Below are 23161 nucleotides of genomic sequence, written 5' to 3'. Positions count from 1 at the left end.
ATTACAAAAATCGCATGTTTTTCAGTGTCCTTTGACTCATTGTTCTGATTAACTTGCATCTTTGGCTCTTAGACATTCAAGCAGCAAGGCAGCATGGTTCTGAAGCTGGGTGATTCAGTCATCCCCTACCATGAAGGCTTCAAGATGTACATTACCACAAAGCTGCCTAACCCACACTACTCTCCAGAGGTTTCTACCAAAGTCACCCTCATTAACTTCACCCTGTCACCAAGGTAAAACTCATTTCAAACAGATAATAGAAGAAGTAGTTTTCTGGTTTGTCATCATTTCTGTCTGCAATGGTAACAAGCTCCAAATGCAACATGTTATTGCTTGGGGCCTATTTTAAAGCTATGTCTCCTTATCTCATGCATTAAAGTATTGCTTAAGACCCACATCTGAAGAAACCTGTATTATGACTGTAACATTTTTTAAACAATTGATTGTTTAACCTGGGATTTATCACTGAATATTATATGTCCAAATCATCTAATAGTATCATTTGAAAGTATTAATTATGAGATTTGCTGTTTTTGAAAAATATGCTACTCTTTCAGTACAGTCTTATCTGTTTGTAATATTTTATCAATATATTCTGCATCTCAGAATTAATTTGTTGAATTGAATTTTAACGTTCATGCTTTAGACCAAACTGACTGTGACTTCTGTGTATATTCAGTGGTCTAGAAGACCAGTTATTGGGCCAGGTGGTGGCGGAGGAGCGTCCAGACTTAGAGGAGGCAAAGAACCAGCTTATCCTCAGCAATGCTAAAATGAAACAGGAGCTGAAAGAAATTGAGGATGAGATCCTGTTCCGTCTCAGCTCCACAGAGGGAAACCCTGTGGACAATGAGGAGCTTATTCAAGTGTTGGGAGCTTCAAAGATCAAAGCTGGAGAGATTAAGGTCAGACATGGGGAGAGGTTAATACCTAATATCACAAAACTTGGAAGTGTTTTTCCTATAAAGACCTGACTCCACATAAATCACGCTTTGATGATATATAGTATCATTGAAACGATCAGTTACCATTCCTGAATTTTACACTGAGATTTACTTGCAGGCCAAAGTAATGGCAGCAGAAAAGACAGAGCAGGATATTGATGCCACCCGTCTGGAGTACGTGCCGGTGGCCGTGCGCACACAGATCCTCTTCTTCTGTGTATCAGACCTGTCCAGTGTTGACCCAATGTACCAGTACTCTCTGGAGTGGTTCCTAGGCATCTTCATGGCTGGCATTGCCAATTCTGAGAGAGCAGGTAGAAAGCAACATTGGTATATACACAAGATTATACACAGAATTGAAGAACTGGCATATGATGTATTGTACATAGAGGTGGAAAATACAACTTTATGAGTTCACTTTATTATTATTTTTGTTTCATTCAGACACAGTGGAAGAAAGAATCATCAACATCAATGAATTTTTCACCTTCAGCCTGTACAGCAATGTATGCCGCAGCTTGTTTGAGAAACACAAACTCATGTTTGCCTTTCTTCTGTGCACTCGCATTATGATGAATGACAACAAAATTGACATGGTGAGCAAAAGGATGGACAAGAGGTGTCATCTTCTTTAGGAACTCATACAATACAAGAGTTAATTGAGAACAAAGTAAACATGATGAATCTGTGTTGTATCTCCGTGGCAGGCTGAGTGGCGTTACCTACTGTCTGGAGGAATGCCAGTCCAAGAGCTGCCCAACCCTGCAGTAAGTTGGTTGGCGGAGCGCGCCTGGCAGGACATTTTAGGACTCAGCACTCTGGGCAACTTCAGAAGTCTGGCAGAGAGCTTCACTGAACATCTGCAGGCCTTCAAGAATTTGTTTGACAGCAACCAGCCTCACAGGCATGAAAGGATAACGACTGCACATATTCAGTTCTTTACATTGTTTGTACATTCAGTATCTAACAATGTGTGGTTTTGTGTGTATGATTGCTTAAAGGGAGGCCCTCCCAGGAGAGTGGGACACCATGCTAGACTCATTCCAAAAGCTGTTGGTCCTGCGCTGTCTGAGGGCTGACTGCCTCATTCAAGGCCTGCAGGACTTTGTATCAGCTCAGCTCGGACAGCGCTTCATAGAGCCTCAGGTGGATCTCCTGCCTATTATCAAAATATCTACTAGTGACAAAGTTGTTCTTTTGTCTGTGACAGAAGCTTAAACTGTAGTGAGAGTAACATTGTAATAATGGTTTGCTTTATGTTGGGTTGTCTGCAACAGTGCAAATAGGTAACTGTTATAATATACATACAAAAGAAAATAATTGCTATATGTACGTATGTAACAGTATTACTGTATGTAACAGAAATATTTATGTCTTGTGTCTCACTACACTTTTCCACAGACATCAGACCTGTCTGTAGTCTTCATGGAGTCATCTCCTTCCACTCCCCTCATCTTTGTCCTGTCTCCTGGTACTGACCCTGCAGCCGACCTCTACAAGTTTGCTGATGTCATGGAGTTCTCCAAGAAAATGAGAGCCATCTCCTTGGGTCAAGGCCAGGTCAGTATCAGGGAGAGGCCTGGGAGTTCTTGTTCCCTTTCTCGCTTACACACTCTCTTGAGCACTAACTGAGCCAGGGCATTTTAATTTTACTTGTTAAAAATGAACATCTATGTGCTAATTACTTTCTTTATTTCTGACCAAAAGCCAGGACAATAGACTATACTACTTAAACAGGTCCTAGATTCCAGAGGCCATAAAAGAGTTCACAAAATACAAGACAAATACAAACTCATTCATTCATTCATTCATTCATTCATCTTCTGTAACCGCTTCTCCTGTGAAGGGTCGCGGGGTGCTGGAGCCTATCCCAGCTGTCCCTGGGGGAGAGGCGGGGTACACCCTGGACAGGTCGCCAGTCTATCACAGGGCTAACACAGAGACAGACAACCCAAATGCAAACTCACTGTACTCAAACCTTAAATCTTACTGGCAATATTCTCCTAGCAACTCCCTCATTCTGTGGTTTCTAAATAGGTGTTAGCACTAATTATGTGAGTTAGAATCCTGGGTAGTGCTGGACTGTTGTGTCCTCAATTTCTGTCTGTACTTAAAACCTGAACAGAGGGCTCTTAAACCTTCCTTAAGGCTTTGAATGCTATGCTATGCTATGCTATGCTGTGCTATGCTAATCACTCCATAAATACGTTTCAAACCTTTAGGTTATCTAGGTTACCTATCTTCTCTTACTGTTTGGCACAACCCTTTGCTATTGTTTGTGTGATTCAGGGACCCTGGGCTGAGAGTATGATGCACACTGCCATGGAAAGAGGCCAGTGGGCCTTTTTCCAGAATTGTCACCTGGCACCCAGCTGGATGCCTTCCCTGGAGAGACTCATTGAAAACATCAACCCCGTAAAGGTAAGAACATACAATATTTTCAAATGAGCATGGGTACAGGACTACAGTACCTGGCTGACTACAGATTCAGAAAGAAGCGTGAGTGAGTTAATGCATACTATTTAGATTAGCCAAAAACACAGAGCTTTCTAATCGCGATATTAGGTGCTTCCTTTACTACTGATGTGAACCATGTGTCCCTTCTCCTCCTCATAGGTTCACAAGGACTTTCGCCTGTGGCTCACAAGTCTTCCCAGCAATAAGTTCCCTGTGTCCATTCTCCAAAATGGCTCCAAGATGACTATTGAACCCCCAAAAGGCATCAAGGCCAACTTACAGAAAACCTACCTCAGACTCACTGATGATTTCATCTCCACTTCCACCCAGGTCTGCATATCCCTCAGGCACCTTCCCATGTGTCTGCTCTGCTCCTTATATGTACCTCTTCATCACTTACAGTTGATTTAAATATATGTATCTTTGGATCTGTTCTGATTTGAAACAGTCTGGTAAAGCGTTATTGAATGCACTGTATACATCGATCAGGCATAACATTATGACAGGTGAAGTGAATAACACTGACCATCTAGTGACAATACAATGTTCTGCTGGGAAAGATATGGACCTGGCATTTATGTGGATGTTACTTAGACACCCACCTCGACCAGATCAAACCCACCCTATAGCAATGACACTCCTTGATGGCCGTTGTATTGTTAACCTGCCTCCAAACTCACTAGATCCCAAACTGATCAAGTATCTGTGGGATGATCCACAGAGGCCCCTTCCCTCAACCCATAGGACCCAAAGGCCCCCACTAACAACATTCTCTTGCCAGACACCACAGGGCACCCCCAGAAGGCACATGTCCATTCTCTGATGAGTCAGAACAGTTCTGACAGCCAAAGGGGGGCCGACACAATATTAGGAAGGTGGTCATAATGGTATGCCTGATCGATGCATCGTATAATACCTACATTTGCAATGAATTAGGTCATATATCAACTTATTCATCTCCTCATTTCTTCTCTTCTTTTTAATCTAGACAGCACACTTGAAGTCTCTGCTGCTGTCTCTCTGTCTGTTCCATGGAATTGCTCTGGAGCGAAGAAAGTTTGGCCCTTTGGGCTTCAACATCCCCTATGAGTTCACAGATGGCGACCTGAACATCTGCATCAGCCAACTCAAAATGTTTCTGGATGAGTATCAGGACATCCCGTACAAGGTGGGGAAGCGACTTTTGTCTGTATTTAACTGCCTGAGAACAGTAGCTCCACACTACTTCTAACTTGTCACACGTACATACTTGAACCCCCAAGGGGCAAGTATGTACGTGTGACAAGTACATACATACTCGTACATACATGTCCACTGTACTGTTCTGATTTTACCATTATGAACAGTGGAAGTAAAAGCTATAAGCAGAAACACAAACAGGCACAAACAGGCATGTGTGTGTTTGTATTCGTGTGTTGGATATGTTCATCTGTCTGTCTCCCCTTTTTGCCCTCCACCTGTCCAGGTTCTAAAATACACTGCAGGAGAGATTAATTATGGCGGACGTGTGACAGATGACTGGGACAGACGCTGTCTGCTCAGTGTGCTGGAAGACTTCTATTGTCCTGCTGTTCTTATTGATGATTACAGCTACTCTTCGTCTGGAGTTTACCGGCAAATAGACACTAATCTGGATGTCAAGGTTAGATAATCACTGGAGCATTAGAAGATTGTGTATTTTAAATTTGACCTTTGTCTGCAGTTTGTATACGAAACTGCATACATTTCCTAAGGTTGGGAACCAAACCCACTATTCAGTGTACATGATCTGTAATTGGTGAAACACTGTTATTTAGCAAATAATTAGACAAATAAGGACTTATGTTCTTAAAAGGCATAAAATTGGCATGTAAAACACTTATTTGTTGCAATAAAGGGTCAGATTAAAGGTGAAAAAGGATATCCTAAGAAACAGCAGTAACGTCTCATGCACCATCATCCAGACATCATTCAAATATAAAGCAGCTATGAGGTGCTGAAAAGTTCCCAAAGAACAGCTAAGATATTTAACACCAGACTTTCCCACTGTATTATTCAGAAGTTCGGGAAGTTTAAAATAACAAAAAATGTTTGTGCCTTCTTGCTGCCATTCACAAACAAGGAAATGTAAATAGTGAGACTGGAAGTATGTGTAGTGTCTATAGTTGCACAGATGTAGACATTTTAAAAGCTGTATCAGTATGTACACATTTTCTGGGAAAGTCTTTAAACTAAAGCCATAAATGTAGCCCAGTTAAGACACACTAAGATACACATAAAAAAATCTGCTTTAAAAGTTCAAGTCAAACCATGTCAAATTCTAACCTTACCTGTTGTCATGGCAATTCTGACTCTAGGGCTATTTGGCATACATCCGTGGCTTGCCCATCAATGATACACCTGAGATCTTTGGTCTCCACGACAACGCTAACATCAGCTTTGCCCAGAATGAGACCTTCACCCTGTTGGGAGCTGTGGTTAGTCTCCAGCCTCGAGCTGCATCTGCTGGAGGCAAAAGTCTAGAGGAGGTACAGATACAGATTAATTGGATTTCCTTCGCTCTTCTGCTGTCTTTATTAGCACTTCTTATCATTTGGATATGTATATATGAATTAAATACAATTTGAGAGGTGCAGCTTATGTACTGTGCTTCCTGTCTGTCTGTCTGTCTGAACTATAGATAGTGGAGGAAATAGTGGCAGGTATTGTTGAAAAGATCCCTCAGCCTTTCAGCGTTCAGGAGGTGACTGAAAAGTACCCGGTTCAATATGAGGAGTCCATGAACACAGTACTCATCCAGGAGGTCATCAGGTAACACTAGACTGCACTATAAGGCAACACCCCAAACTATATTCAAGATCTGTGTAGTATACTAAAACGCCATTCCACTCTGCCAGTGTGCATAAACGATAAGGAATTGGTAAAAACCACTGTTTACAACAATCGGTAATACATATTTTTACAATTTAGGCTATACAGTCCTTAACTGTATAGTGTATTGTATTAGAATTGATAGAAGACTTTGTTTAAAAAGAAAATTCTAATACTCGTTCATCTTCAGTTTGGTCATTCTTTGTAATCAGAAAAATAAATAATCTGTGTAAACTAAACACCATATGTGGTCAGGTCCGGTAGCCAGAATAGATCCGTAATTCTCTATAGTATAAACAGAACATTATTTCCGTTTTCTGCTAAAATATTTACAATTAAACCAGTAATGCAATATCTCTATTTGAGACTGGGATCAGAAACTGAGCTATAAAAATGTCACAGCCATGAACCATAATTATATTGCTTGGATCAGTAATGTGCTATACTGTAATAATAGCAACTCTTTAATTTGGTTGTGTGTAAGCTGATGTATCTTGCAATGTCAAATTGGAGGCCACTGTTGCTGAGTCACTGGTATTGACTGATCCTGTTATCCTCCTGCAAATATTTTATGCTCCTTTTGTTTTGTCGTTTTGTTATGTGGTAATAAAAGCTTTTATTTTTTCCTTTGTGAAATGTTGGTCATATACAAGCGCTATAAGGATCAATGGAGCAAAATGGACCCTTTTTTCATCCCTCTGCCACAGCATTTGCTTCTATGTTTGGTTTGTGTATCTGCCAGTAGGATCTATCAAGAGAGTTATGTAGTGTTTGTATGCACCTCATCTGGGATTTTGTTTTGCCAGTTATCATATATTATATGATGGTTTACTGGTAAGTGGTAAATGCAATTCCTGCAAGTATATTATCCAATGAAATGTGACATCTGCCTTAAGCAAAGTTATTTCACTTCTCCATTATTACCAATTTTCTGCATGACTTATGAATTGTTATGTAATTAAAAAAATATTTATTTCTAGGAATATAGAAGGTCACATGAATAACTCCAAGTCTGAGTAGTACTCAGTTATTACTGTGTTAAGTAATTCTATCTTCTGTCTTTCAGATATAACAAGTTGCTGGACGTCATCTCTCAGAGTCTCAGTGATATAGTGAAGGCTCTGAAGGGTTTAGTAGTGATGTCCTCAGAACTAGAGCTGATGTCCCGCAGCCTGTTCAATAATATGGTGCCTGATATGTGGAAAGCTAAGGCAAGACACACACAATACAAAATGAGATTCACATTTAAAAGCACTATCCTTTGATTTTAATTATAAAAACTCAAAGATACATTTTTATGTAATTACTAAATTATTTTTTTATATTAAAACATTTCTGAAAGCTGAATTGTGCAATTGTCTGATCAAATTAACTTTTGTTGGCTTTTCTGTAATTCACTAATAACTACAGGCTCTGTTTTATAAAAAATACAACAAACACAACTCTCTCTCTCTCTCTCTCTCTCTCTCTCTCCAGGCCTACCCATCTCTGAAGCCTCTGGCCTCCTGGGTGTCAGACCTGCTTCAGAGGACCAGTTTTCTGAAGAGATGGATCTATGATGGCATTCCACCTGTCTTCTGGATAAGTGGCTTCTTTTTCCCGCAGGCTTTTCTCACTGGAACCCTGCAGAATTTCGCCCGTCGCTCTGGCACCTCTATTGACACAATTGGATTTGACTTTGAGGTCAGACATTTAGCTGTAAACTTTTTTTGCCTCACTAGCTTAAAATATATTAATTTATAATTCTCAGTTGTAACATTACAGATTTATTTATTAATGTGCGTATAAATGTAAACACATACTGTCTTTTCTTTCTATAAGAGTTGCTTTGAAACATTAGCTTTTAATAGTTTCCGCTGCCTGTTTTTGTAATTCTTTCTCCCTTAGGTAGTGGTGGAGTCAGTGTCAGACATAACAGAAATGCCAAGCACAGGCTGCTACATCCATGGTCTATTCCTAGAGGGAGCTCGCTGGGATACCAAGGCAGGTCAGCTCACAGAGTCCAGACCCAAGGAGCTCTATACGCAAATGGCCATCATCAGACTGATCCCCAAACCCAACCGCAAACCTCCGTCCTCTGGGATCTACGTCTGCCCAATCTACAAGACGCTCACACGAGCTGGTCAGTACATACAGTCCTTGAGAGTGATAGATTTCATCTGTAGTACAACAAACAAATTATTTTTATTTAATTTAATAATCTGTCTGTGAAATGGCTCAGTTATGACTAGGTGTTTTTTTGCTTCCTCAAGTATTTGTGTGCATCTCTTTTGGTGGTTTTATTACTCACCCAAAATAGACTGTAGTTAGTGTCGTGTTTCACGAAGCGTCTGAAAGTGCAGCTCTGTATGTTCCACCCGCAGTGTGAAGCCAACACCTTGTGCTGCCACTTTAGGCTGCTCAGAAACACAGAACTCAGTGCAGGAATGGAAAATGTTTTCTCTGTGTCACTGAACTGCTCCTGTGTGCTTTTGTAGGGACTCTGTCTACTACCGGTCATTCTACCAACTACGTGATTGCTGTGGAGCTGCCTACAGATCACAGTCAGGGACACTGGATCAAGCAGGGAGTTGCCCTTATCTGTGCACTGGACTATTGAACACACTCACATGCACACTTTCACACCCATACACAAGCATAATGCGGTTATGGTTGCTAAAACAAAACAAAACCATTGTCTGAAACCCTTCCTTAGTCTGTGTAATAAATGTTCCCCCCCCCCCCCCCCACAATATTAATCTCAGATCTCAGACTACTTTGCTTTGACAAAATCACTTGGTTAGTGGGATCTTGCAGTGGTCTTTATGAGTAACCTTGCAGAAGCATTTGTGTTCCCTTTGCTTATTTTCTGCACCGCTTAAAATAAGATTATCACCAAAGCTCCGTTGGTTCACTTGTCCTCGCTGAGCACTGAGCTGAAAACGTGCGTGCTGCTCCTTTAAGGCGGCCGCTCAGGGCCAGTTCAGATAGAAGTACGACTTGACTGAAGGAGGGTGGTGCTTAAACAAACAGTGACAGAGTGGCCATGTGAATACAACTAAAGGACTCAAGATCAACGGGAAACTGAGAACACCAGAGTCAACAGATTGCCGCAACCACTGTCTTTTAAATACACCTGACTGGATCTTTTACTTGATTGGGATGCGCTAAATTATTTTAGATTTCTCTGAAGAGACTGAGCACTGACCGGTAAAGTTGACAGATTAAAAAAATATATATATATTTATAGGAATTGGGAATTAGTATAGCGAAGTTTAAACAAATGTGTTCTGTGTTATAAGCCGTAGAGCAGCTTGTGTGGAGGCTTTGGTGCTCTGGACAGGCAGATGTGTTAGTGGTCCTGATCCGATCCGCTCCGCTCCGCTTTAGGCAGGACAGCAGGAGTCATCGCACTGTTGTGGTCAGTTTCTCACGTCTTCTGTTCCTGTTCACTGCTGGTTAACAGCAAGTCGGTGTGAACATGTTACAAAATGGAAACGGAAAGGAAAACCCGCAGCAAGCTCCAAATGCTGATGATGAGGCAGAGTCGGACTCCACGGCCATCACCCCGAAAGAGCAGCAGCCCCTGACTGCGGACACTGACAAGAAGGACACGGACACCGAGTCCACGCACTTCCCCATGCCCGCTTACCCCAAACTGGAGATAAAGCGCAATGCAGTGACGGACGATTATAAGATCTCCAGTCAGGTTCTCGGCTTGGGAATTAATGGCAAAGTCCTTGAGTGCTTCAACAAGAAGACTGGAGAGAAGTGCGCACTGAAGGTACTGGAGTCACCCAACACTTAGTGACCGTATTAATTACTAAAACTAAAATTTTTATTTTGTCTACACAAACATTACTGATCTAGAAATGTATCTGCTGCGTAAAACCTGATCAGTCCCTTTGGAATTACTGGTGTGAGCCCTGTTGTTTTTTTATGGTGTTTAAATCACAAGTTGTTCCTATAAACTTTAATAATTATAAGCTGCACATGAGTCCATTGATCTGGAAAAAAATAATCAATATACTGGGTTGAATGTTCATGTTCAGCGTGTATGTTTAAGAAAGAAGAGTTTGAGGCTTGTCTATCTCTGCAGTCAAGAATCGAGAACTTTGACCTTTACAGAGGTCAGATTTGGCTCACAGACATGCAGCACTTACACTAACACAGGAGTGGCCAAAGGTGACAGATACAACCCATCTGTGTGATGGTGTGTAATTCTCCTTTCATAGTGAAGTGGTGCCTCCGTTTCTGACTCGTACATGAATGTTGTTCCGCTTTTACCTGACATTCAGTCTGAGTTTGACTGAACTCACACCATGCTCCATGCGTTCAGACTGGATGTGATCATGGTGCTGTGTTTCCTGGAAGTTCAGCCTAGCACAGGATCAGCTACAAGTTCAGGGCCATGTGGTCACCCAGCCATATTGGCACATGGGTTTCAATAGTGACACCTTATTCTGGGAGCAGTGGAAAGAAACCCGGGCACCACTTTACGCATGCAAAGGCTCACGCATGCAGAGGTCGTCAGACTGTCACCTGTCACCACTGGGCCGCAGACTCAGAAAGATTTATTGGCTTACAGTAATCCATCTGGATCTGAGCGGCCAAACCAGGCAGCAGCAGTGTCACAAGCAGAGCTGCAGACCCGGGCTGTGGGTTAGAAATAGAGACAAATGATGACAACGGAGATAAACTTCAGTAGAAAATAGGAAATCAGACAAAAGAATGAAGATGAAGGCCAAAAGGGACAAGATGCTTGATAGTATCACATCAGAGTGGGGGAGTAGGAAACAATTACTGCTTAGAAATGGCTACAGAGGAAATAATTTAAAAAAATGTATGTGGCCATAGAATCTTCAGACTACTTGCTGAATTTAATCTCAGCCTTTTTTCCAGAATTTATAACAGAACTGAGACAGAGATATGTTTACGCAGGACCACAGCACAAAGTATTTTTTGGGCGGCAGTGGGGATACTTAATCGTTGCCATATTATTTTGTAAAAAAGGGTTTTTGTGTCATCATGTAACTGCGGACTGCATCCATAACAGTGCTGCCTTTGGCTTCTAACAGGGGAAGCCTACACTGGGTCAGTGTGACCCAAAGTGGAGAGAGAACACAACAAACGAGCTACTCAGCCCCTGAACCCCGTCTGTTCACTGAAGAACCTGTTAAAAGGTTTTAGAGAGGACAAATGAGACACCTCGTCTTGTCCATTCCTGTTCTTCTGGCGTGTGTGGTGGTTTGCCTATAAACTGGATTGTGCAGTAAAGCGTCAGGTTCGAGTGTCCACGATGTGCCACTGACAACTTCCTTTTAATTTTTCTGTATCTCAGGGCAAATAGAAAGCAGAAGGTTGTAGGTGAAAGTGTTTAGTGTGCAGGGCGTTAAAAGAGTTGACCAACTCGCTGGGTTTTTAATTAAGTGTTGCTCTGAGCGCCAAACGTAATGGATGGTATAGGTTTAATCTACTCTGCAGCGGAGCTGGAGGGGAGCCATCCTTTTAATGTAATTCAGTTACAGTCATCAAGATTCTTTTAACTTGGATTTGTCTGACTCGGACACACACACACACACACAGAGCCCTGTTCCGTTTGGAAGGCCTCTTGCGCACCGCCATTAACTACTCATGCCATTAGAAGCACAAATCTGGCCAGCAGTTGTTCCATTTTAGCGCCTGGAGTGCCTTCCAGTTTATCTGTGTGAGCTGCATGTCTGTGTGAAGGCTTCCAGTCACAGAATAATTCTCCTTATTTGAGTGTGTTCACCTCTGTGGTCAGCCCACTGGCATGCATGTGGCTCGTTTGGGTGTCCTCTAGAGCCCACGACCAAACTGTCTGTATGGTTTGATAGTGCGTGCAGAAGAAAGCTTTATTTTGAATAATGCTGTCGGATCTGCCCCAGGGCCCTGGCGCTGTTAACGTTAATCAGAGGTTTGGGTTTAGAGGTCGTCTTGAATTCATCAGGAGTTTGGGCGTTTTAAACCTCCGTAATCATTATGGTTACAGATATTTGTAGCATTAAAAAGAGCTGAAAGATGTCGTGCCTGCTGTTGTCTTCAGCTTTTACACACTTTTACACAGGAAGTTTATGCCTTTATTGCCTTACTTGGACTTTCACTGGTGATTTTACTCACAGGGTTTTGATAGGAACATACTGAAGTCTTGGGAAACCTTTACACAAGGGGATTTTTCTTGCTTGAGTTGAAAGTTTGTAGTTCGTAGCGAGTGATGGGCGATTTATTGATGAATGCATTTTTAGTTATTATAATGCAAATAATAATATGGTTCAAGGTGCTGCTGTTTTGGCCGGTCAGTCTACCACTTTGATCCAGTCAGTCTGGTCATGTTAGCTTGCTGACATGAGCATTTAGCATATAGACAGACATTAAAACACAATGTATATAACTGAAAGTTTATGAGCAGTGCTTTATTGTAGAAGCTGTAAAGATAAACCACAATTTCATGAAGATAGAAGACAGGCACTCTGGCATGCACTAATATTTAATAGAGTGGAGACATGTTAGAGTAAATGATGTGTGTGTTCAGTGAGATTCTGGTAAGAGGTAATGTGTTGTTAAACACAGTGGGTTTTATCAGGTAAATGTGCGTGTCTCACCTTGTGTTGAGCCTCTACTGACACAGATCTGATTTGTCTGAGTGTTGGGATGTGGATCATGTGGATGATTAGTTTATATGTCTTCTCACATAAGAAGAGTCCACCAGAAGATTGACTGTCTCATTCTTTCACGTTTCTGTCGGTCTCCTCCTCACTATTTCCTGTGTCTATTTAATCCACGCAGTCCTTTTTTATGATAGCCAATTCTGGTTCAGTGCCGGAAATTAAGGAAGCCAGCTCACAAACTGTCGGCACTGATTGAAGTCATAAAGCTATAAATGACACACCAGAAGCAAACCTACCCACTGGTTCACTTAAAGTCAAGTTCAGTGGTCGAGGCTGAAGAAAATAAGGCACGTATGGTAGCACAACGGACAAGTTAAGCCACCGGAAACCCTCGACTTCTTCTTTCAACACTCTGCTCTGAGCTCTTCACTTCCTCTTTACTATTAACCAGCGTTAATCTTGTTGTCTCTGGCGTTTCCGATTTTAAAGAAACTTCATTTTCACCCACCAGCTCAATATGAAAACCTGATATTTCAAAGTGGGCACCGATTTATATCTGTGCGTCTGTCATACTTCAATGAGTCAGTCTCTCTGTGTGTGTTTTGTACTCCAGACTTGGTCTATGACCAGACCAGCCTTGTGAACAGCAGGGGATCCACTCCATCACTGTCACATCCAAAAATACACCCTGACCAATGCGCTATGTCAAAGTCTAACACCTGCTGTGTGTCTGTGTGTGCACGTGTGCTGCATTTGCTTATGTCAAACACACATCCTGTCATGGCACCAGGCTGCCTTAAAGACTGTACGTGTGTACTCAGCTTTCAGGTAGTGAAGGAAGTGTTTTTATTATTATAATAAGTATAGTTACACTGTTAAGGGTCACTTTTCATCAGCTTTAACCAAATGTTTGATAATGTAGTATGTAACAAGACATGTTTCATCAGGCACATAAATACCTGACACAGTCTTGTAGCTGTGGGTTTATAGATGCTATGAATGTTATGGTTGACTATTACGGTATTAATACATTGACAGAGCTGAAACTAACAATTATATTTGATTAGTTTTTTTTTTTTAATCTGTCAAAAACATTGTATAACATTTACAATACTATAAAATAGTATTAGACAAAGCAAATGTTTTACGTTTGTTCCTTTGAAATCCCTAGTATTGTTGAGCAGCTGGCTATAATAAAAATGTACCATTACATAAGTACCAGTTGTATTCAAAGCATTTTAAATAACTAAACTGATGTCATATGTTCCTGCTGCATTACATTAGACTAAAAGCTCCATGTTTGTATTTGTTTAGATTGTTTTAATTACAACAGTCACTATAACCTCACTATTGTGAACAATTTTTCAACCTGCCTATGATTCCTCTTACATTTTCACACTGTCATGTAACATCATCAGTTTGTATCATAAGATTCCACATGTACGCTTTAGTCAGATATATGTATCTATGACAGATGTATGTTTATCTTGCTGTTCTCTTCTCTCTTTCTTCTGTCTGTACCCGGCTGGCCTTATGCAGATGGGTCCCTCCATATGAGCTGGGTTCTGCTCAAGGTTTCTTCCTGTTAAAAGGGAGTTTTTCCTTGCCACTGTCGCCTTCAGGCTTGCTCTGGGGGTTTCAGGCTGGGTTTTGTAAATCGTCTTGAGACGATTTGTATTGTTGTTGACGCTATATGAATAGAATTGAATTGAATTGAATTGAATTGAATATTTATACAAATAGTTTGACCAAAGTAATGATAAGATTAAACCATTTATTAATTTGGTATCCATCATTCTACGCCTCTCGCAGATTCTCTACGACAGTCCCAAAGCGAGACGAGAGGTAGAGCTTCACTGGCAAGTGTCCGGAGGGCCGTACATTGTTCGCATTCTGAACCTTTATGAGAACATGCATCATGGCAAGAAGTGCCTGCTCATCATCATGGAGTGGTAGGACTCACATTTCACCACTTCACCAGTCTGTTTACACACCCTGACCTGTCCACATGCTTTCCATGGCACCCACTTGTTGCCTAATTGTAGTTTTCAAATGAACTCTAACATGTACTGATCCTGTCTAATACAATATCATAAGACATTTTTGAAGCTTACTACAAGGCCATTGTCTTATTCCTTTTAAAGCTGACATTAGGTTGTGGATAGATGTTTTCCAGTAGACATGACAGTGAGTCATTTTAATGTCAGACTCAAAACTGGGAATAGAGTTTACACTCACTACACATTCCCTTAAGTCTGAGTCTGAGTAGGAGTAAAGGTTTACAAATAATGAATAAAGATGAACTGTCTGTTGTAACAGACTTCTCCTCAACAAATGTCACCAGAAAAGTAAAGCATACTTAGTATTTCCACTTCAGAAAATAGGTCAGAAGTTAAGCTAGCAAGTTTCCACTGGAACTTTTCTCTTTTGCTTTGTGAGCAAAATAGAAAATGAGTTTAATAGTAAATGAAGGTTTACAACACGCCCACGTGTTTTTCCAACCAGATACTATCAACATCACAAGTCAGCACTGTTTATGATGCGAAGACAGTCATGACACAAACTAAAAGATATAACTGTGAAGTTTTTTTTACTGTGAGTTTAAGTAAAACTCTTGTTATTTTCTGCTGGAAAAATGGTTTCTGAAATAGATTTTCTGAAATAGAGTATTTCCTCTAACCCTGGTACTAGGTTGCCAAAGTATAATAATAATATATCTAAATTGCTCATACTCTATATGGCCACAAAGAAACAGAGGCACACACGTGTCTGCACTGACACCACATAAGCTCGGTGCCACTGAGGGCAGAACATTCATGCAAGCTAAAGGCCAAGACATAAGATCTGACGCTGAGAAGACAAAGTGATGACAACAGCACTGATAAAGAGACAGACGAGATTCCATCTGGACCTCATGTGTCATGACAAACTGGTCATAACAATGGCTGTGCTAAACACAGTGTGTGTGTGTGTGTGTGTGTTCTCTGACACACATGCATGTATTTAAACTCTCAACTTCTTCTTGTCCAAAGTAGGGAAAAACGGAACAGTTCGGAGGAAAAGATAGTAACCACAGAGGTTGACTAAAGAGAAATGACCCTGTCCTCTGTTCATGGGAATCTTAAACCAAATGATTCTCATCATATTTATTGACATAGCAACTGCTTGTGTTTTACTGGTGTAATGACCTTGTGTGTGTACGCGCTCAGTATACATATAGTGAAAGATTCACTGCAGCTTCCTGTATGATTGAGCGTGATGCTATAGTCCACTGCTGACAGTCGCACAGTCACAATCACACTGACATATCTCTCAGTTATCTGTCCGTCAACCACAAAAAGTACACTCTTACTAAATGCACATAAAAGTGCAGCCGATTCGCACTGTTTCCTGGGGAACAGAAGGGAGACTTTCAGGTGTCAGTAATGTGTGGTTTTGAAAGTGGGTAGTGGGAAGCACAGACATCTGACTAACACTGTAACATTTTTTGTGGCCAGACTCTCTAAATAATTAGGCTATAGTCACAGGTACAAAATGTATCAAAACAAGTATTGTAGAGGAGCTGACAGCTGGCAGCTTATAAAGCTAACAACAATAGTGCTGTAATAAAACCTGCCTTCATGAAGGCACAGTATTTTGTAATTGTGGCTGACAGTGTAAAAAAACAGTGTATATGATTTATTGCGCTTTTTTAAATGCTCAGCATTATAAAAAGGTTACATTTTGTAATTAATACACCAGTTATATCAGTTTTAAATCATTAAGATCAATATTTGGTTTGTCAAAAGTTGAGCCCTGTTCATTCATCCAGTCTGTATTCTGTTTGCAGCTGTTAATAAACCAATTATTGTTCAGGGTGGTGAGTTTGAACATTTCTTTGGGATGAAATTAGTAAATAATTTATTATTTATTTTATGTTACACATTTTAGGAATGAATACAATATGAATGATTAGAAAGTGGCATCATTTTTCATTTCCGTCTACTTTGTATCAGATGACTTTATTACTAAATTATGTTGTTACTAAACTGACATGAAATCTTAGACACAAAGCGTAATTGGCAAATTATTTACCCATGAAGCCTATATGACAACTGTCAAATTAACGAGAAATATGTTTATTATTCTATGATACCCACAATTCATTCAAGATATTGTCCATTCCTACATGAATACATTTCAAATATCTCTCTCTCTCTCTCTCTCTCTCTCTCTCTCTCTCTCTCTCTCTCTCTCTCTCTCTCTCTCTCTCTCTCTCTCCCTCCCTTCAGTATGGAGGGAGGAGAGTTGTTCAGCAGGATCCAGGCCAGAGGAGACCAGGCCTTTACTGAAAAAGGTGAGGACTATTGGAGGGATGTGTGAACACACACAGCGACATACGACGCATGTCTTGGTATTACTAAAACTATAGAGCATAAGGAGGAGGTTTGGGTACTGCTAGGACAAACTTAGGCTTCTGCCAATCAGGAAGTTCAAACCTGATTGCCCTGATTATCCTGAACTTATACTTCTTAAACATAATTTTCTTCTTCTGTAACATAATCTCTGTTTTAGCCGTGGCTCTCATTGTGTAATATAAGAACTGCTTCTGGTTTGAGAGAGTGTCTTTATGTGTTTCCTCCCAGAGGCATCTGAGATTATGAGGGACATCGGCACGGCCATCGAGTTTCTCCACAGCATCAACATTGCTCACAGAGACATCAAGGTAAGCAGGGATCAAGATCAGCATCCAAATCAGGCAGTGTGTGATCACTTCTAGATAGTTTAGTGAATTCATTTTCCTCTTGTACCTCCCTCCGCAGCCAGAGAACCTGCTGTACACCACTAAGGATAGAAAAGCGGTCCTCAAACTGACAGATTTTGGCTTTGCTAAGGAGACTACACTACACAACGCACTGCAGACCCCCTGTTATACACCATACTATGTGGGTAAGTTGCTTCACATTATTGTTCCGGGATTTGACCAATGTTTTAGAAGACATATGTCTAGCTGTTGAGTCATTTTTTGCCTGCGCAGTGTCTAATATCCTTTTTTTATATTGTCTGTGTGTCTGTGGCCATTGATAAGCTCCTGAGGTTTTGGGTCCGGAGAAGTATGACAAGTCATGTGACATGTGGTCTCTGGGCGTCATCATGTACATCCTGTGAGTACTGGGTGTGTGCTTGGTCAGAGGGTGACACGGTAGCCATCTCAAATGCTTATGTATCATGTATTCGGTGAATGTTTCCAAAGGTTTTGAACTGTTCTGTCTTTGTTGCTGTGGTTGTGTCTGCAGGTTGTGTGGCTTCCCCCCATTTTACTCCAACACAGGCCAGGCCATTTCTCCGGGGATGAAGAGGAGGATTAGGATGGGCCAGTACGAGTTCCCTAATCCAGAGTGGTCTGAGGTTTCACAGGAAGGTGAGAACCAATAAAACCACACTGGCCCAGCTGACACTGGTCCTTAATCTATTCTAGACCAAGCAGTGTATCTAAGATGCCAAAATGGTCAAAATGTGTTGATGCAATAGGTCGCAGAGCTAACACAGAGAGACAGACAACCACACTCATACCTACCAATTTAGAATCACCAGTTAACCTAACAACCATGTCTTTTGATGGTGGGAGGAAGCCAGAGTACGCGGGGAGAACCCACGCAGACACAGGGAGAACATAGAAACTCCACACAGAAAGGCCCCAGTCGGCTGATTGATTCAGACCCAGAACCTTCTTGCTGTGAGGCATCAGTGCTAACCACCACACCACTGTGCTGCCCCAGTTGAAAGACAAAAGTGCAAAATATGAAAACAGTCGTATCAACGAACCGTGTCGGACATGGAAACAGCGTTATATTAACAGATATTTATCTGCATTGGTGTGTACATGACCTCATTGTGAAGCGTGCAGGAAACAGGAAGCTATGAAGATGTAGAGCTGCACTGAGTCTGACTGTGCAGGTTTACTGAATGACCCAGTCATGTTGAGAACTCTCAAATAGGAAACCTCAGTTAGGTGGAGATATCACATCCTGTTTTTACTGCTTTCTTTTTCTGCATTTCTGTATACAGCCAGTATGTTTCATTTATGGTTCATGTAAACTGTGGTCTATAGTTATCATTTACCTTACATATAGGTCTACTGTGACTTTAATGCCTCTGAAAGTCTTCTGGTTCCTCATCAACTAAATTTCTTTCTTTTTTAGGTTAATACTGTTAAAGACCATAAGAACAAATAATCTTACTTAATTACGGATATATCTGACAAAACAGGCAGTGGTGACAGTGTCGTAAATCCTATTTTTTTCACTATCATGCTCTCAAATAATCCCATTTGATGTGTAAGTAGGACAGTCTGTCCTCGAGACCAGGAAAAGCGCCACAAGAGACAACATTAGCAGTCCTGTTTGTCTTGCTGCTAATACTAATGTCATTATCTTTGTGCCACTCTCCCAGCAAAAGATCTGATCCACCTGCTGCTGAAGACAGACCCTAACGAAAGAATGACCATCACCCAATTTATGAACCATCCCTGGATCAATGTACGTATGCGTGTCAAGCCAGTGGAGAGTTAAGTAGAGAAAGGCATCGTACCCTTTCCATACTTTTTCCTGCCCATGTCTTCATCTTTGTGTATTTGTGTCTTTGCACTCCGCAGCAGTCCATGATGGTTCCCTCCACTCCGCTGCACACCACCCGAGTCCTGACTGAAGACAGAGAGTTGTGGGACGATGTGAAGGTCAGAAGCACAACAACACTGACCCATTCTGGCCACACATTGGCATTACAACCTGTTACTCATGGGCTACTAAATCTTTAGTTTTGTCTTCAATGTTTTGGAGGACTCAGTATCCCAGCTTTTAGACTTAAGAATGAAGCGACCCCCAAAATGCTTGATTCTTTATTACCCAGAAGCCCAGAAGATGTGATATTTTCGCACTCTTTCCCCCGGTTTGTTGTGTTTTGTCTTTAAATGTTTTTAAGCCCATGCTGAAGCACCGACTTTAAAACTCTCCTTCAGAGTGCCAAACATATATACAGCCGCTCTAATATGTGGAATATTATTACTGTAAATGACTTATATTCAGATCGGATGTTCATGTTTAAAATTGGTGCCACCATCTTGATGATACCCAGACGGCCACCAGGGGGGGAAATGGTCACAGTCTGTTCTGTGTGTTGGTTGAGTTTATACAAAGAAATAAGAAAGTTGTTTGCTGACATCAAGTCACGCTGGGGTTGATTCCCCAATACTGAAAGAAAAGTCTCCATATTGGGCAATCCCGTGTTTCACTGGCTAAGAATGAGAAAGAAGATAAAATGGAACATTCCTTCACAGCAAGTTGGAGGTGATAACGTCTAAAAAGACCATTCTTCAACACAATACATCACTGTTCAGTTCACCAATGGGCACTGCTACGTTGCGTAAAAATTTCGCAGATTGCATTTGTAAAAGCTTCTCAAAAAGCACAAAAGCAAGAATACAATCTTTCTGCCCTGGCAGTATGGATCATGAGTGAAAAACCTTTATTCATTTACAGTAAAGGATAAAGAGTTTGAGAGTTCGCTCTGAACCGTGTTCTGGCTGCAGCTTTTCTTGACCTTAGCCTCTAGGCTACTTGACCTTTTCTCAGCTCACTAAAAAAAAAAAAACACCAGACTGGTTGTTGTCTACCAGGTCCACATCAGGTCATTTAGCCCTGAAAAAATAATTTTGTGAATAACTTGAGTTGATAAAAAAATTAAGGCAAACAGTCGCTCATCTCAGCATAAAGCCTGGAAACGTGTCAAATGACTGTCCAAAAGTAGTAAAGTGTGCCATATCAGCACCTCTAAAGCTCACTTATTAATGTTACATCTCATCTATTTTTTTTAATCAGTAAAAAAACAGATTTGTAAAGAATGTTAGATTGCCGTTTTATTATACGTTATATGCTGCAATGCTTCTCGCCCAAGAGGAGCAACTTCCTAAAATCTCAACTGGCTGCGTGGCAACGGTTCCCTTCTGAGAAATATTTCACATAACCCTCACTATAACTACAACTTGTTTTTTTTATGCTGCTGTTTCTGTGTGGATAGCAAAAACTAGTGAAAACTTGTTAAATAATGAGCTTTAGTTGTGCTGGAGTGTGAATTTTGCGATTAAGCTTCTCTGGTGTACAGTGTTACATATAGTATTTATTGTACACACATGAGTGGTATCAATCTACAAAACACGGGTATTTTGTAGCTTCATTCACAGGCTTCTGAATCGCCCTTGTCTTTAATTTGTGCCTGCTCTAGGAGGAGATGACCTGCGCTTTGGCGACCATGCGTGTGGACTACGACCAGGTGAAGATCAAGGATCTGGACACATCCAGCAACCCTCTGCTCAACAAGAGACGCAAGAAGGCTGCTGCAGGTGCCAAGGGCGGGTCCACAGTCTGCCAGAGTCAGTGAGACGATGAAGGTCTTCGGTGGCAGAACCGCCAACAATGAAGAAAAGCAGCTCAGAACAGAGAAGAAAAAATGAATTTGTGTAAGAGAAAGGTTTTTTGAGAGAGCTGCTCAGGACTCTTGAGAGACCAGACGTTAAACAACTGTCCCGAACTAAAGGGACAATTAAAAAACACCAGTGTCAACGCTGGACATTCATAGGACATATCAAGATGTGATATCACCTGGTTCCCATCAGTGGTAGAAATCAACAGCTCTGCCTACTGTCTGGTTTTAATCATTTTTATGTATGTAAGTCATTTTTAGAGCTTGCCTGTTTGTAAAAAGTGTGTGTAGTGGTAACGTTTTCTGTATTGAATGCCTGTTTGACCTCTCCTTGCAAATACGCACTAGTGTGCAGATCACACAAAGACAAAGAAACCAACTGTGGACGGACTGTGAAACTAGAACACTCATTACTACCTGTGTCGTCTTAATGTCGTCCTTCGCTGCCTTCCTTTCAGGGTAAAAGTCTAACATGGCGTCTTAATAAAATGTAGCCTCCACAGTTCAGCCCGAGGGAGTATTGTTTTATTGTAGCAACAATCAAATGACCTCACGCTCACCATCAAGTCAAACAAATTCCTTTTACTTACTTTACTCATAACAACTTTATGTAATATCAATGGAGCAATGTCAGGTTCCTGTCAGGGTCAGGGAGCTGTATGCAAACAGCAGTGAGGTAACAGGAGATCGTTCTACATGGATGAATTGTGACACTTTCCTTGAGAAACGTCTTGTGCGTGTTTATGGGCGTTGAGAAAATGCTTTCAGTAAATAGTGGCTGCAGTTACCCTTCTCAATAAAACATGAGCAACGCAGTGGAGCTGATAAAAACAGACACCTCATTTGTAAGGCGCATCGAGGGGTTAATGTTCATGAGTGAGACATGTCTTTATGTGGGCCTTTGGCTTTTGTATTTGGGCCTCTCAGGCTTTGTAAGGCTGCCGTAAATAGCAGCAGTGGAGTAGTTATTTGGGACTCAGCCATCTGACAGCAAAAGGTCAACATTATTATGTTTAGATTATATGGAACCTTTCCCCCACTTTGATCACATGGTCCTCCTGCAGAATTTAGAGTGTGGGTTAGGGGAAGCTAATAAACACTACTTTGATTCTGCACGTACGGAACGTCTGCCATGATTAGGGCATGTCTATGAATAAAGAAATGATAAAGCGCTCAGAGTAGCACAAACAATAACAGTCTGACAGCTTTGGTGAGTGGAATTTTACAGGATGTTGAAAGTGACATTTTTCCTTGGGACAGTAATGGACAGGACAGTGTTTTTCCGTGTTAGTCAGCCATTTTGTAGAGACAAGCTCAGTCAAGATTTTTTCACCCATCTGTACCACTCATATGATGATGACACACGGCGTCTCCGACACTTCCTACTTGCATCATTCCTCCATAGCCACAGAACCACTTCTCCTGCAGAGAGCCTGGCAATGACATAAAAAGCATGTTGGAATCCGGGGTCCAATATCATGTTTAATTAATTTTATAAAACGGTTATTTGTGAATTATTGTACTCTCAGCCTGAGCTGTGGTCCAGTGAGGGGGTCAGAAATTCTGTCTAGCATTGGATTCATTCAGTCAAATGCAGTAGTGGTCTAAACTCAAGAAACGGAGCAAATGAAAGCTGTCCTGTTTATGCGCAGTGATAAATCCTGGTGAGGCAGATGTGACCAGAATACTACACGTTCTGCCTAAGGCCCGTGAGTGAGGTGGACAAGGGGGGAGTGTATGAAGGGTGGGACAGGGAGGCTGATCACTTTGGCCTTTAGTTAGGAATGTGTTGAAGGTCAGCGGAAAGAGAGCTGACCTTCCACTGTTTCTCCACCACGCAGCGTC

General features: G+C 41.3%; 2 protein-coding genes across 2 annotated transcripts in view; both read left to right on the top strand.

Moving 5' to 3' along the window:
* The window catches only part of dnah1 (dynein, axonemal, heavy chain 1), a 31193-nt gene extending 22251 nt beyond the window's left edge, over positions 1-8942 (top strand). The window contains 17 exon segments of the mRNA XM_084543821.1: positions 73-233; positions 680-905; positions 1063-1258; positions 1389-1540; positions 1652-1848; positions 1946-2090; positions 2346-2504; positions 3234-3365; positions 3561-3731; positions 4390-4569; positions 4867-5043; positions 5738-5908; positions 6061-6191; positions 7318-7462; positions 7728-7934; positions 8139-8373; positions 8729-8942. Of these exon segments, the coding sequence (XP_084399947.1) occupies positions 73-233; positions 680-905; positions 1063-1258; positions 1389-1540; positions 1652-1848; positions 1946-2090; positions 2346-2504; positions 3234-3365; positions 3561-3731; positions 4390-4569; positions 4867-5043; positions 5738-5908; positions 6061-6191; positions 7318-7462; positions 7728-7934; positions 8139-8373; positions 8729-8850 (2907 nt within the window). The 3' untranslated portion in view covers positions 8851-8942.
* Positions 8943-9314: 372 nt separating this feature from the next.
* On the top strand, positions 9315-21823 carry mapkapk3 (MAPK activated protein kinase 3). The gene is made up of 10 exons (XM_084542316.1): positions 9315-10014; positions 14672-14811; positions 17131-17195; positions 17485-17564; positions 17662-17788; positions 17928-18003; positions 18136-18260; positions 19292-19377; positions 19494-19574; positions 21119-21823. Exons 1-10 carry the CDS (start codon positions 9712-9714, stop codon positions 21272-21274), a joined length of 1239 nt encoding a protein of 412 aa, XP_084398442.1. The 5' UTR covers positions 9315-9711; the 3' UTR covers positions 21275-21823.
* Positions 21824-23161: the final 1338 nt, after the last annotated feature.

The sequence above is a fragment of the Chelon labrosus genome, assembly GCF_963514085.1.
Source record: "Chelon labrosus genome assembly, chromosome: 4".
In the NCBI taxonomy this organism is placed as follows: Eukaryota; Metazoa; Chordata; class Actinopteri; order Mugiliformes; family Mugilidae; genus Chelon; species Chelon labrosus.
Note: the sequence above shows the minus strand (reverse complement) of the source record. Positions and strands in the feature narration are given on the sequence as shown.

What these genes read in the sequence shown, in the direction of transcription:
- mapkapk3 (XM_084542316.1), top strand. Translation starts at nt 9,712, where the DNA reads ATGTTACAAAATGGAAACGGAAAGGAAAACCCGCAGCAAGCTCCAAAT. An exon ending in GAGAGAAGTGCGCACTGAAG is followed by an intron (nt 10,015 to 14,671) that starts GTACTGGAGTCA and finishes CGCCTCTCGCAG; the next exon opens with ATTCTCTACGACAGTCCCAA. An exon ending in GTCTGAGGTTTCACAGGAAG is followed by an intron (nt 18,261 to 19,291) that starts GTGAGAACCAAT and finishes CCACTCTCCCAG; the next exon opens with CAAAAGATCTGATCCACCTG.